At 42.4% G+C, this 13,793-nt stretch overlaps 1 protein-coding gene across 1 annotated transcript; it reads right to left on the bottom strand.

The window, feature by feature from the left end:
- Nucleotides 1-3,073: 3,073 nt before the first annotated feature.
- pcyox1l (prenylcysteine oxidase 1 like) lies at nucleotides 3,074-13,378 on the bottom strand. Its single transcript, XM_030100368.1, has 7 exons — nucleotides 13,159-13,378; nucleotides 11,726-11,932; nucleotides 10,615-10,789; nucleotides 9,709-9,920; nucleotides 9,224-9,364; nucleotides 7,902-8,313; nucleotides 3,074-6,484 (listed from the first exon to the last, which is right to left on the bottom strand). Exons 1-7 carry the CDS (start codon nucleotides 13,265-13,267, stop codon nucleotides 6,235-6,237), a joined length of 1,506 nt encoding a protein of 501 aa, XP_029956228.1. The 5' UTR covers nucleotides 13,268-13,378; the 3' UTR covers nucleotides 3,074-6,234.
- Between the last annotated feature and the right edge of the window lie 415 nt (nucleotides 13,379-13,793).

The raw sequence follows: 13,793 nt of genomic DNA, 5'->3' as shown, positions 1-13,793 counted from the left end.
TCATTTTTTTATGTAAAGTTGAGTGGCTCTTTGATTGTTTTGTTTTGTCCTGTTGGAACACAGAATGAAAGACATCCTTTGTTTTCAAAACTGATCCGTAAGTAAAAGAAGTCTTACATTTCAGTCAAAATAGCCAACAAAGACTTCATCTTACGGATTTCTTTCTTCTAATGAGCTCCTGTACAGCCCGCAGGTGTTTGTTGTGAAAATGACTTTCTGCATGATACAGCCCCTTAAATGTGCATTCAAATATTCAATGCAGTTTCTCATATTTAACTTTCGATTATTTTTTTCTCTAACATATTGGGATTCAACAGGTTGCACATCACTGGATTCCCACACACTTTACAATTTGAATACATTCCGTTTTTGAAGAATTATGTGGCACTGTTATATCTTCTGAAATACATGTTGCTTTATTGCATTGGTTCACAGATTATTTCTAAGAAGTAGACAATACTCACCTCGTCTTCCTGCTAAAAAAGCAATTCTCATTGAATTTGGTTTAGTATTTTCAAACATTTTGTAACCCTGGTCTGCGGAAGGTGCTTTCAATTGAAACATGTTGATTCCCTCATATGAGAGCAATGTGTTTTGTGTGTTATTGTTTGCTCTTGTCTTGGAAGGTCTCATTTCACACATTTCCGATTCAACATTACAGATTGCAAATGAGTCAATAAACAAAGCCAGCAAACACATGGGAGCAGAGCGCTGCTCGCAGGCAAACATGGCTGTTACAGTCCAAGCTTTTGCATCTGCCGGGCCTTATGGACATGCAGAATGTGTTGTCTGGGTAACACACACGTTCTGAAAAGAAAAAGCTATGGGAGTGCAATCAGTTCATTAGATTGTGATGATAATGTATTTTACACTTAAAACAGTGCATTGCAAATAAAACCTTGAAAAAAACAAAGCAAACAAACAGAAATGTGATCAGTCTGGCAAAAACCGAACCATGAAAGTTTTCTGGAGCCAAGGTTAACGTGACCTAAGGCGTGTGCTGCTTGGGACTGGAACCAACCACCATGTCAACGGTGTTTTAAAGCCTCTGCAAATAAACAATCATCCTTTTCTCCTGGAAACAGCCTTAAAGGCCTTAAAGGATTTCGACACAATTTGGACAATGTGTCCAATTTCTCTGAGATGAAAAAGACCAAAAGATGCTTGAAATGCGGTTTTCTGCCTCTGAACAAGAAGTGCTGTTCTCTTCAATGCTGGAAAAAGAAACAGACAGTTAAAAAAGATGTGATGGTAATATCAGTTTCAGGATTGCAAAAATAAATTCTACTACACTGATCATCATCACATAATAAATTTCCATACCTTATGATTAAAATTTACAATGATAAACCTATGAGCCTTGAACAACAAAGTTAAGTGAGCATAAACATCTAGAATATTTCATTTTTGTCCATGTGAGATAAAATACCAAGGGTGTGTGGGGGAATGTGAGGAAAACTGAAACAGGAATGATCCGCCCATCATGGCCAACCTTTAATAAACACCATGGAACATAAAAACAACATAAAAGTGAAGGATGAAATTTAAAAAACAAAACTTTTCAAGGATGTCTGCTCGATGAGGTAAAAATACAAACAAAAAGTCTGATTCAGATCAAGCAACTCACAGTGTAAGTTTCCATTGAGCTCAGACTGAATGAATCCTCTGAGGAGTTATCAGCAGCTGTTCCAGGCAGTCCCTGCCCACCGCGTTTCACTGGAAACAGAAACTACATGAGTTATGCATAGTAAAGTCTGACTTCAGGGACACGGTGAAACTATGCGAACAAAGATTTTGGCAGATAAACCGTGACCCCACTTCAAACTGTGAGACAAAAGAGGGAGAGAGAGAAGCGGAAACATGATACATCATTCACTTTCAGTATTACAGAAGGGAGAGAAAGCCGTCTTGTTTCGGGCCACGCAGCCGCAGTGAAGAAAATAACATCACAAGATACAGGGGAACTTATACTGTGATCTGCATCCTCCATCCTGCTGCAGGCTGGCTGACGCACACACACACACACACACACACAGAAAAACAAATAAAAAGTTATTTATTCTTTGTTCCCACATGCAGTGTATCTATTTTATCACAAATTCACATGATCTTGTCTCAAAACAGTTATGTATTTCTGCATACCATCTGTAGAAGGAGAGCCTCACATCCGTCACTGCAGTGCAATATCTGGTCACATATAAATCCACTTTAATACATTTAGATGGTAATTATGAATATAAAAAAAGAGAAAATTCATCATCAAGCCCATGTAAAACCATTCAAAAATATTTATTCATGAGTAACGATTAAGGTCCATTTAGTCTTTTTGGAGGTTTCTTTTAAAGGCTTCAAACACAGATATTTCTCTTTTCACCTTGGTCTTATTGAGGTACTTTACCGAGATGTTCTGAAAGTCAGAAGAATTCTTCTGGTCTTTCTCACCTTCCTCGAAGAAGGCGCTCCTTTGTCGCTGTGGAACTGATCTGACTGTCAGTGATCCAGATAAGTCTTTCAAGTGTGTTTTCACGGATTGAAAATCCTCTCTGGGGAATTATTTTTTAACAATTTGGTCATCACAGTAATGTGCTGTTCAACAGATTTACTTTCTGACCTTATTCTCTATCAACCGCACATGTTCAAGGGAATAAAGTAAAAGCATTACAAGTGGCCAGTGTTTCAGTGGGTTGAATCAGACGTTTGAGGATCGGGACAATTGAATTTTCTTCTTGGTTCTATTTCCAGCTCTGTGGTTTTCAGAGGGATGACGCAGAGGGATTGATTATACTTTACATTAGGGCATTGTGGGGATTGTGAATGGGTTCATCGCTCGAAAAGTTTCTTGAATCATCTTGGAATCCCTTTCAAGCAGTCTTCCTTCACATAACCGATTCGTCCTAATTTATAGAAACAAGGCAGTCATGCATTTACGAAGATGGCCCCACCCAAAAAAAAAAAATTTGAGATTACGTTACTCTTTTAATGGAGAAGTTATTTATTTTTAGATTTTATTCATTTGTACAGAAAAACAAACTGTGACTGAGAGGCACTTCAGCACATCATAGTTTTCTAGCAACTTTGCTTTTATAGTCTTTGTAGCAGGGAAGAAAAAGGTTAAGAAGTTCAAAAACAGGAAAGAAAAATAAATAATACATAACTGAATGTGTAAATGTAAATATATACATGCTTACAGATTATCCAGGATGACTTAATTACAGCACAGCTTGAGATCTGCACCATGTTGCTTTCTTTGACTATAAATAACTGAACGCCAGCAGAGAGAAATCAAAACTCTGAGTTCATCAACAGGTTAATTCTCTTCTGCATATTTATAAATAGAAAGGAAGTAAAAGCTGAACATCTAGAGAGAAAAAGTCCTTAAGAGTCTTGTCTGAAAACAAGTTCGTTGGGCTCTTCTTAGCAGACATTTGTAGAATGACAGCAGTCAGATGTGAAGAGAAAGTGAGAATCTACTGGTAAATGATTTATCGTGTCACCTGATTCATCAGACGTTTGGCGTGTTTGCGTTTGAGTCGATGACAAGTGACAAGGTCTCCGAGATTCTGAAGCAGTAATGGGAATATTCAGAAGTACTGTTCATTAGGCCGGCTGCTTCCTGAATCACTCCTGTTCATGATTCAAATCTTTGCAACGATTCAGAAATCATAAGTCCGAGTCGAGATCTCCATTAACCCAGATCGTCCCGTCGTATGACTAATTTATCCTTTTAGCGCCTGTATCTGTGCCGTTCATCATTAAAAAGGGAAATGTAAGGTGAATGAGGTTCATGGTGGCACATTTATTTTAAGACAATATTATAAAAATAAAAATAAATAAATAAAAAGGTTGGAGCATCAGCAGGATGAACTAACTTTTCAAATTTGCTCCACAGTGTATCTGACTCATTTCAACCAGCAACATTAAAAAGCCTCAGTGCAAACTATTAACTGTACAGTAATCATGAAAATGGTAGAAGACGAAGCTGCTATACTTTTATTTTGATCATGCAGGTATGCAATGATTTTGATCCTCTTTTTAGTATTTCAAATGCAGGACTTGTACTTTTTAAAGATTCTTCTCTTGTGTTTAATTAAGAACTTCATCCTCCGCTATTTAAAAAAATATTTACCATCGCTTTACTTTTGCAGGCAAAATGTTGAGTATAAGTGTATATAAAAAATTCAATATTGTATTCATGCTTGCTACATCAAACATGGAAATGGACCGCGCTGAAAAATTATTCACGGCCTCGAAAAATGATTTTTCATGTGAGCTGAAACAGTTTAACAATAAAGTTGCTCTATATACAAGCACCGCTGGAGATCTGCACCTTGGAAGCGGATTAAAATTGTGCCAGAAACCTTGACTCTCTTCACTACATCAGATCATTGTCACAGAAAAATACATTTAGCCTCATGGCAACTGTGCGAACTGCAGCTAAATACGGCTGATAGTTGCTAAAAAGAGGTTACGGTCATACGTTACAGTAAAAGGAGCTTGTTTGTTTCCCAGCACGTCATCGGTACCTTCACTGGTGCAGACACCTCAGTGACGTACAAACAAGAAGCTGCAGCGCGTTGAAAAACTTCGCTGGAGGGTGTTCACGTCGTCAGGTAACCAGATCGGCCGCCGTCATGTCGGACGCCGTCACCGCAGGCAATTCATCAGATTAAAGGGATTTTTAGGATGCAGTCACATCAACAATCAAGTGAAGCCCTTTGGAGTCGCAAAGTTTTGTAAATGACAACAGCAAGTCTGAAAGCACAGCTATAAAAAAAAAAAAGACGAAAAAAAAGTGATAAAGCTGTTGAAAGCCTGAGGATAAGAGACATCAGTGCTTTCCCGTTGTGTCAATCATGTTTTTACATTTTACATAGAAGAAATGTTCATTTTCATGAAGTGGGTTTATCTTGATTTTCTGTGTCTCAGGTCGGTTTCCTCTTGTTTGGACTGGATATAGACTGGTTTTGTGCAGTTTAGATTAGGGTAAAGGTTTCTTTGTTTTTAGTTTTGGACCAGCTTTAAACCGGTTTTCTGGAGTTCGGGACTTGGCCACCAGGATTACAACACCAGTATAAGGCTGGAGAGAAAACAAGAAGCAAAGTGTCATCACCAGCAGCAACAGCAGCAGCAGAGCCAGCCTTTGTTTTCATTCAGTCCAGTGTGGAAAAAAAAAAAGCTGTTTGGCTTTGTTCCCTGAAAAAAATTCTTTCCGCTGGATTATGCAACAAAAGCAGCAGGAAGGGGAGATAATGAAATAGTCTGATGAAAGGGGCAATAGAGCAGAGCACCAGTGGTAACTACCATGAGTCACCAAATTATTGATATTTTTTAATTTGTGGAGAAACCAAAACAAAAAAACAAAAAAACAATCCAATTGAGATTACTTTTATGAGACTGCCCTGGTGGCCAAGAGCAGGTCAGATGATTATTACGTTTCCGGAGGTTTGATTGATGAGAGAGTGCTTGATGACGTGTCTAAAGGTGACGTTAAAGGAGTAATTGCACCTTTTCTTGTTTCCTTGGCTTGATTGAATGATCTATTTACAGAGCAGTAGCAGGACTTGTATCAAAAGCTGTTCCTTCGCTCCTGCAGTCCCAGAAACCTCAAAAACGCTCATTTTCCGTCTACAAAGACGTCTATCATCTTGTGTTTTCTGTAGTTTCTTGGTTCACTCATTTGTTGGCGAAAGGAAAGACTTCCTGCAGCAGAGCTCCTGGACGTAAATCACCAATTAGTTTTGGCAATAAATCACTGCAACATGCCACATTTATCTGGCACTGAGGACACAAAGGAAAACTATCAGCGAGATAAAACCAGCCTTTGAATGATGGCGCTGCCTAACGGTCCCACCAGACACTCCTTGGTGAAATATTTTCTGGATCAGGGGTGTCATAGTCATTTCAGTTAAGAACAGTGTAAAACTGTCAGTTTTCAAAAGGTAATTTCCGATAAATTGTTGCATTTTACAGCCTTAGTTTATGTTTATTCATCCTAATTCAGCCTCTAAAGTATTGCTTTGCTGCTTGAAGCTGCTTGGCCAGCAGTAATATAGCGTTCACTTGCATAACTGATGTTCCCTTCTACTAAAATTGTGTGAACAAGTTAAATTTGATGTTTTCTCAGAGTGAATTTCACCTTTTGTAATGCCATTAAGCAGAACAGACCCGGTGTAGAATTCTGCAATGTTTGCACACATCTCTGATGAGTCGCGTGTCGACATCCTGTTCAGCAGGTCATAGCTCCGTTTTGATCCTGTGCATCAGATCTTTCTGGTCCACCATGTCCGTCTGCCTGTTCCAGCGGTGGTAGGCCAGCAGGGCGATGTTCTTGGCGGCCACCGAGCTCATCTCCATGGCGCTGCCGGCCCACTCGATGCCGTTGAGGTAGTAGAGGTTGGGGTGGAGCTCCACGGGCGGCAGGCCCTGGCTGCTGCCGTAGTGAGGGTAGGCCTGCCACTCTGTGACCTGGACAGAGTAGTACGACCTGGAATTAAAGAACAAATCCCATCATGATTAATGAAGGCTGACAGCTTTTCGTAAATTCATCAGCAGAAAAATAACTCATAAGATTTACAAGTCCATGGTGATTGGGAGGTGGCAGATCATTCGTGCAGGCGCAGGCACAGAGCTGCACCACCGGCAAACCCTCAGGTTCGCTTAAATCCACAACTGAATGAAGAAGTACCCATATGAGCACTAAACACTACCAGCAGACCCTCTGTGATCAGCTGTGTTATTCATCCTGATGACAGATGCCTGCTCTCTCGGTATTGATTTATTCTACTCACTCTTTAATGTGGTGGGACGTCCGCTCATATAAAATCTCGTCTGAAAGCGAGCCTGTTGGCAAGGCACTGGTACGATATATAACAGCAATCACAAATACAAGCTTTCAGACAATTAAGACATCATTTGGGTCCAGTTTAACAATAAGAACATTCTTTTATTGCTCAGTTTGTCAACAGAGTTAAGGAAATGCCCAGAACATTGATTGTAGTTGTGAATAAACCTGGCAGTGCTGCCGTCTCTTTAATGTTAGTAAAAGACACGAGAGCAGAGCCTAACGATCAGTGATGCTTCCTGAAATGTGTTTGTAAAAAAAAAAAAAAAAAATGGGGGGGGGGGGGATTATTTTGGACTGCGGAGGAGTACCGAGTGTGTCATGAGGAAAAGTTATTTATAACTTTCTGCTAGACTGCACTGCAGTTTCCACCCCGAATCTAAACTCAGAAAGCATCTAAACTCATGGAAACCCAGACGGATATATGCTTGTACACATGCTGCCCTGTTGCCTCCAGTTAGAGGTGTACCGAATTCTGCTTGGACTGAAACCTCAGGTGAATGATGCAGCAAAGAAGATGGAGGAATGATAAAAGGTTAAATTATATTCTGTATTTTCTGTACTTCTGTTTACATTGAGGGTCTGACACCGAATCTGATGTCTTGTTTTCCAAACAGTGCCTTGTATTTAACAGGTAAGGTAGGAAATGGCCTCAGGCCTCTCGGGCCCCCCAGGGAGGGCTTTACAGCTCACTATGCTTTTTAAATGCTATCAGAGCATCATACAAGTTGCAAGAGCTTGTAGCAAACACTACATGATTTTGAGACAGATGGTTTAGAATCAGGGAGTTTTGCTTCTCCTGACCTCGGCTCCACCTGCTCAAATGACTTGCTAAAGGTCAGATACAGAGACAAACTCCCAAGAAAAGTAATGTAAGCATTGTAGATTGTTTACTTTCCGTTTTTCCTTTCTGTCACGTAAAACAGACGTGATGAATAAAAGTTTCTGATTCTGGATATTGTTCCCATAAAATGGTTATTTTAATGAAGTTACAAACTCTTCTGCTATGGAAATGATAGTAAGCGGTAATGATTACTCTACCATGAAGTAATCCGCTCACCTGAACAGTGATTTGAGCTGAGACTTGTCCAGCGGCTGTGGCGAGAAAACCTTGTATACTCCGGCCTCTTGCGGCTGCTTACGTCGGAAACCCGCCGAGATGTTGACGGGACAGACGCTGGCCACGCTGTTGAAGAACAGCTCGGGTGTCTCCGTTGTCAGGACGCTGGCGAATGGGAAGAGGCGGGGGTCCGGGAAACCGAAGAAGGAGGTGTTGAGGTAACCGTGAACAATAGTTGCCACAGTGCTGTGATAGTTGCCTGGCAGCTGGTCGAAGGGAGGCGTGAAGCCTTGAAAATGGACTTCGGAGTTGATGCTGGCCTGGAGCGGCGTGGCCAAGATCACGATGTCGTACAGCTCGGATCCCGCTCCTTCAGCTGAGGTGAAGGTGAGCTGGTACTGAGGCGCCTCGCCTGCGGCCCAAAACACACAAACACTGACGTCAAATGAAGCTGCGGCAGCCTGCAAACAGAAGTCTTTAGGAAGCATTTCTACATAGTGTTTGTGTCGAGACAGCAAGATTATTCAGAAGAAATTATATAGGAAGCATTGGTGAAAATAGCAATGTGGTGATAATCTCTGCTGTTGGGAGTCCCACTGAATTATTCATGCAAATGTAGCTACTGCATCACATATGTACACACAGATCCTCTTAACTTACAGGCTCATATTGATCCTGCGGCTGGGTGACACCTGCCAGCTGTTTAATTAAGTCGAAGGAGGAAGCTGACACTCTGCGTATGTTTGGTCGGTGTCAGACGGCGTATGAAAGCGGATTTGAAAGGTTGGGTGGCAGCTGGCAACAAAGCCGAGCTCAGAGTGTGGCCACAATGTCAGGAAGTGGAGATCAGCTCGGTTTGAAGAGGTCGCCGAAGTTGATGGCGGAGGATTTTCAGCAAATTCACGCCTGTCTGAGAAATGTAATCTTTACTGACAAGTTGTCGGTGTGGTCACATTTTTTTTTTTTAGATCTGAATTTTAGTCTTTTCCCTGCATGTTTTTGTGATATCATAATCTTCAAGTTGGTTTTGTAACACTTAACCCAACAATCAGGAGAAATGGACTAACAAGCTGCTCTGTGGATATTTTCTGACGACACGTCTGTTATTAACGTAACATCACCTTTTCTCAGGTGTATTTCTAATCTTGACAGAGCATTCATCGCTTAATGTCAGACTACTACAAACAAATCATTGAAAAAAAAAAATGACTGGTGCGACTGTTGCCTCGGGTCTCAGCAGGTTTTCAAAAGGCATCCGTGTTAAATTGAATTAAAACAGATTAGCAGCTCAATGCGACTGAGAGGACCTCGGGGTGCTGCACCTGAGAGGACGGGGGAGATGGAGTCCACTTGTGCCAGCAGGAGGTTTGCGTTGGCCATCTTCAGCAGGCCGGAACACACCAGCTTGTTGCCTCCTTCAACCGCCCACAGGTTGTTCTGGGCACCGGCTAAAGACACGGCACCTAGAACACACACACACACACACACACACACACACATAAATCCACACACCTCACACACAGTGCCAAGTGCTATAAACCAATTATCAGCTTCCCACACATTTTCCTGTGCTCCTGCTCCCATAGGCCACCCCCTCCCTTCACTCCACTTTCTTCTTTTCCATTCTCTCCTCACAGCTCCTCCCATCCATGTATTTTCCTCCCTCGTCTCTCTCTTGACCTACATCAGCAGCAGAGTAAATGTTTAACTCATACCTGGCCCTCAAACCTTTCTTTCCCCCCTTTCGTTCACTCGTCTGTGCTGCTTGTTTTTTTTTTTTGTTTTTTTGTTTCCACACTCAGCTGACCTACAAAGGCCGGGATGCTGACGTTCTGCCCGTAGTTGATCCTCATGACGGGCGCGATGACTTCGTCGATGAAGCGCTGGGACACGCCCAGCTCCAGCAGCGAGTCGGAGAGCGGTCTGCGCGTCATGTTGATGAAGCCGCTGCCACCGAGAGAGTCCAGGAGCTCCTCCACCGAGCTGAAGGCGTAGCCGTGGGCCTGGTACTTATAGATCCTCACAGGGACAAACAAATGCATTATATTTGTGGACTGATTCATAAACTGATTGAGACAGAGGTATGCATCCAATCGCTTTGTACAAGGATGGCAAAAAAAATAGAGGTGAACAAAAATTGTTATTGGCCATCACAACACATGATAATTCTATGATGTATTAATCTGTTAAACAGCTGAAATCACATGAGAGTGGCTCCTCATTTTCACTGGCACGTCCCCAGCAGATGGTTGTCTATATTTATTCAGCGCCGTTGCTCTGTAAGCCCCACAATGAGTCAAAGGTTCTGCAGTGATTAGGGCTGCTGATGCCCGGGGCCTCAGGAAAAACACAAATGGCCCAAAATAGGCTTCACCCACTGACTACCAAGCTAAAAGGCAACACTTTCACTCCGTTTGCAATCTGTGCAACACTTCTCAAAGAGGAAAGGTTTTCTTTTTTGTTGAGCATCACCGAGTACACTCAAACCAATATTCGTCATTCACAGAAAGTAGTAGAAGTAATATCACAGTAAAGAGTTTCGATTGCTCAGCCAGGGCTTTTTATACACCCACAGAAACATCAGGGACATCGGCTACAAATGTGTGACTGTCTGACGACGAAGCATCGAGTAGGTTTTATGTGCAGCAGACTGTCACCCTTCTCACTGAGCCCAGAGCGGATCTGAAACAAGGCATCAACATTTCTGGCTTACCTCATAAACTTCTCCATGATTTCTTCCACCCACATTTGCAGGCGTATGAAGCTGATGCCATAGCGCCACCACAGCCGGAACAAGTCCAGCAGATACCAGTCCGTCTCCTCCAGGATCACCTCTTCGCCGTTAAACACCGCCGTCTTTCCCGCCACGCTGCGGCGATACTTCAAACCTCGAGGGGGCGAAGACAGGGCAACACAAGGAAAGGCACAGACACAAGGAAGAGAGTCACTATTTTGGAAACTTTGCGAAATCTAGTCTTTCGGCTTCAGCCTTCAGGGGATCTTCCTTCATTTCATTCATGACTCTTCTCTGAGGCCTTTGTCTTCTCCTCTTGCTAAACACACATCCTTTGTTCAGTGTGTTCACTTTGCCCAACCTCAGCTGTCCCTCTGGCCTGCTTGCCTTTACTCCTGCACAGTCTGGTCCCTCCCAATAGAAATCTCAGCATCGTCAGTTCTGCCACCTCCAGCTCAGCCTCCACTCATTTCGACAGCGCCGCCGTCTCCACACTATGCATCATAGCAACCATGGTGTCTCATAAATCTTTCTTTTCACTCTTGCTGCTATCTTTCTGTCACACACCAGCCCCGACACTCATCTCCACCAAATCAATCCTGCCTTTGCTCTTTTCACTTCTTTGTGTGTTGTGCTCTTTACTCTGGAGTGTTTATCTCACTTCACCCACCGTCACCACCTCTCCTTTCATCTTCAATTTTCCACCTTGCTCATATTTTCTTTATTACTTTCTTTCTATTTTTCTCCAGTGCAGACCTCCATCTCTCCGGATCCTCACCTAATCATTTTAATCACTACTGCAGACAAGAAAGGGCTCAGGGTCGACTAATGAAGCAACCCTACCTTTAGTATTGACCCATTGTCACTCTGATTACTCACCTCATTACTTTCACTGTCATCATCGTGTTGTGACACTCCTCGCTTCCTCATACAGTTCCACAGCTTTTTTCTACCCCTACAGTAACTGCAGCTCTTCACATTATCTAGATTACTAACAATCTACACATCAAACTACATTATATATGTGAACTGAAACAATAAAACGACCTCTGAGTCATTCAAGTCGCTGCGTATATGTGCATAAACTCACCCAGCTGTTTGACAAACTCCTGCATGTGAAGATTGAGGGAGTGGATGATGGAGCCTCCGGACTCATAGTCATTGTGGTTGACTGTCACAGTAGCAAGACGGCCTCCAACCTCACCCTTCTCAAACACGTCCACCTGGACTTCTGGGCCGAAGTGCTGCCGCAGGAAATGAGCTGTGGCACTGCCTCCTATCCCGGCCCCGACCACCGCTGGAGCACACACAGACAAGACACTTTCATTTTTATCTAACTACTCAACCACAACTCACCAATCATTAAAATGAAATTGGAGTAATAATAGAACAATGACAAAGTGTTTGACCACTGGGAAATAGAGACATGAGTGCATGCGGGGCAAAATGAAGACCAATTATCAAGTATATGAGATATTTCTTCATTAGTCCCACAGTGGGGATGCCTGGACAGTTCTACATTTTTATAATTATCGTCAATTTAATTGAAGATCTGTTATATAATTCATTTTAGATAGACTCCTTCAGATGATAATCTTAAACTGGAAAATCATATCATATGGTCAAATCAATCCCATTTCTCAGGTCTTTGGGATTTTTAGAGTTTCAGGTGGATGTATAAAGCCATACATAACTTTTATCTTTTTCTGTGCATTGAAGGGCAGGAGTTTTTCCACCAGTGACTCTGGTTATCTTCACTACTCTTTTCACAACCAAATAAACATGTATATGAGGTTGATTTGTGACTTTAAATTTCCTGCACATGCGAAAACGAGTGTGTGAATGTCTGTCTCTCTGATTGTCTTGATGTGGACTGGCGACCTGTCACCTGTGTACCCTTTGGTCACAGACGGAATTTGCTTCATCCCTGAAATATATAGAGGTATTTAGAAGATGGATAGTTGAATGGATTGTTGGTCTGGGGGCGTTTTCAGATCTCAAGTTGATGCCTGAGCTTCTCTGGTTTGTATATGGTGCCCAAATATAAACTGCAAATAAAGTGTGAAAGAGGACGGCTTCATTTAATCCTCTCATTGGCAGATTTGAAGGGAGTCAATACATTTATACTTTAATAACCGAGTATAAATTGAGCACTCTTGTCAAGTCCATCTAGAGCTGTATCATCGAGACCAAATTTACTGAAATCCCTCAACACTTTGTGATCTACTTTACAGTAACTTCGCTTCGGAGTCAACTCATTAAAAGGAAGGAAAATGTTATAGATTAATGTTATAGATTGATTGTTATGGATAAATAGTCTAATAAAATATAATGACATCATCATTAGTGGATGTTGCTATAAAAAAAATCGCAGAGTGCACGTGTGTCCAAAGCCACAGAGGCATCTAAACGTTTTTTAAGAAGACCTCATCCTCCATGAGGCGTTCAGGGACACGCTGCGGGCTAACGTTAGCCGCATCCAGACATGATGCCTCGATGCTTTGGCCGCGCCGCTTTCCTTGCCTATCTTTGAAGGCGGAGCTCCGTCTACGTGAGCGGGTCCCTCCGGGTCTCCGGCTGCCGCCTGGGACGCCAACACGACGGCGAAAAGAGGGAACAGACAGGCGGCCATAGCGGTGACGGTCGGAGCAAAGAGGCGGAGGAGGAGGTGAAGGCGGCTGCTATGCTAAAAACAGAAGAGTCTTTCCTCCATAAATTAGCTTTTGGGGGAAAAGGGCGATTTTTAAATAATGTAACTGAGTGGGTCGAAAAAAAAAGCTGTGCAGAAAATAAGTGATAATAACAATAACGACGATGCGGGTCAATCCATTGATTATCACCAGCTATCGGACGTGTCCGGCAATATCACGTGACCTCTGAGACGGGCTGGTCTCCACCAATCAGAGCCGCCTGAGCCGGTGACGTTTCCGGCGGCTTCACGTGCGGCAGGAATTCAGGGCTGGGCAGCAGCAAGTACAAAGTTGAAAATTAAAATGGCTTGTCTTTTATCTTTTGGGGATACAATATCGGAATTCGGTGATCCTATGTTGTTCTCATTCATGTTGCATATGCCTGGTGAAAATTAGGGATAATTTAACTTATCTCTTCTTTCATTAATTTCAATTTCAACTATCAAATAAACGACGCTAAATGTAGTA

This window comes from Salarias fasciatus, chromosome 10 (genome assembly GCF_902148845.1).
Source record: "Salarias fasciatus chromosome 10, fSalaFa1.1, whole genome shotgun sequence".
NCBI lineage: Eukaryota > Metazoa > Chordata > Actinopteri > Blenniiformes > Blenniidae > Salarias > Salarias fasciatus.
This window is presented reverse-complemented; position numbering and strand designations above follow the sequence as displayed.

What these genes read in the sequence shown, in the direction of transcription:
- pcyox1l (XM_030100368.1), bottom strand. Translation starts at nt 13,267, where the DNA reads ATGGCCGCCTGTCTGTTCCCTCTTTTCGCCGTCGTGTTGGCGTCCCAG. An exon ending in AGCTCCGCCTTCAAAGATAG is followed by an intron (nt 11,933 to 13,158) that starts GCAAGGAAAGCG and finishes TGTGTGCTCCAG; the next exon opens with CGGTGGTCGGGGCCGGGATA. An exon ending in CAGCTCAAATCACTGTTCAG is followed by an intron (nt 6,485 to 7,901) that starts GTGAGCGGATTA and finishes CTTTAATTCCAG; the next exon opens with GTCGTACTACTCTGTCCAGG.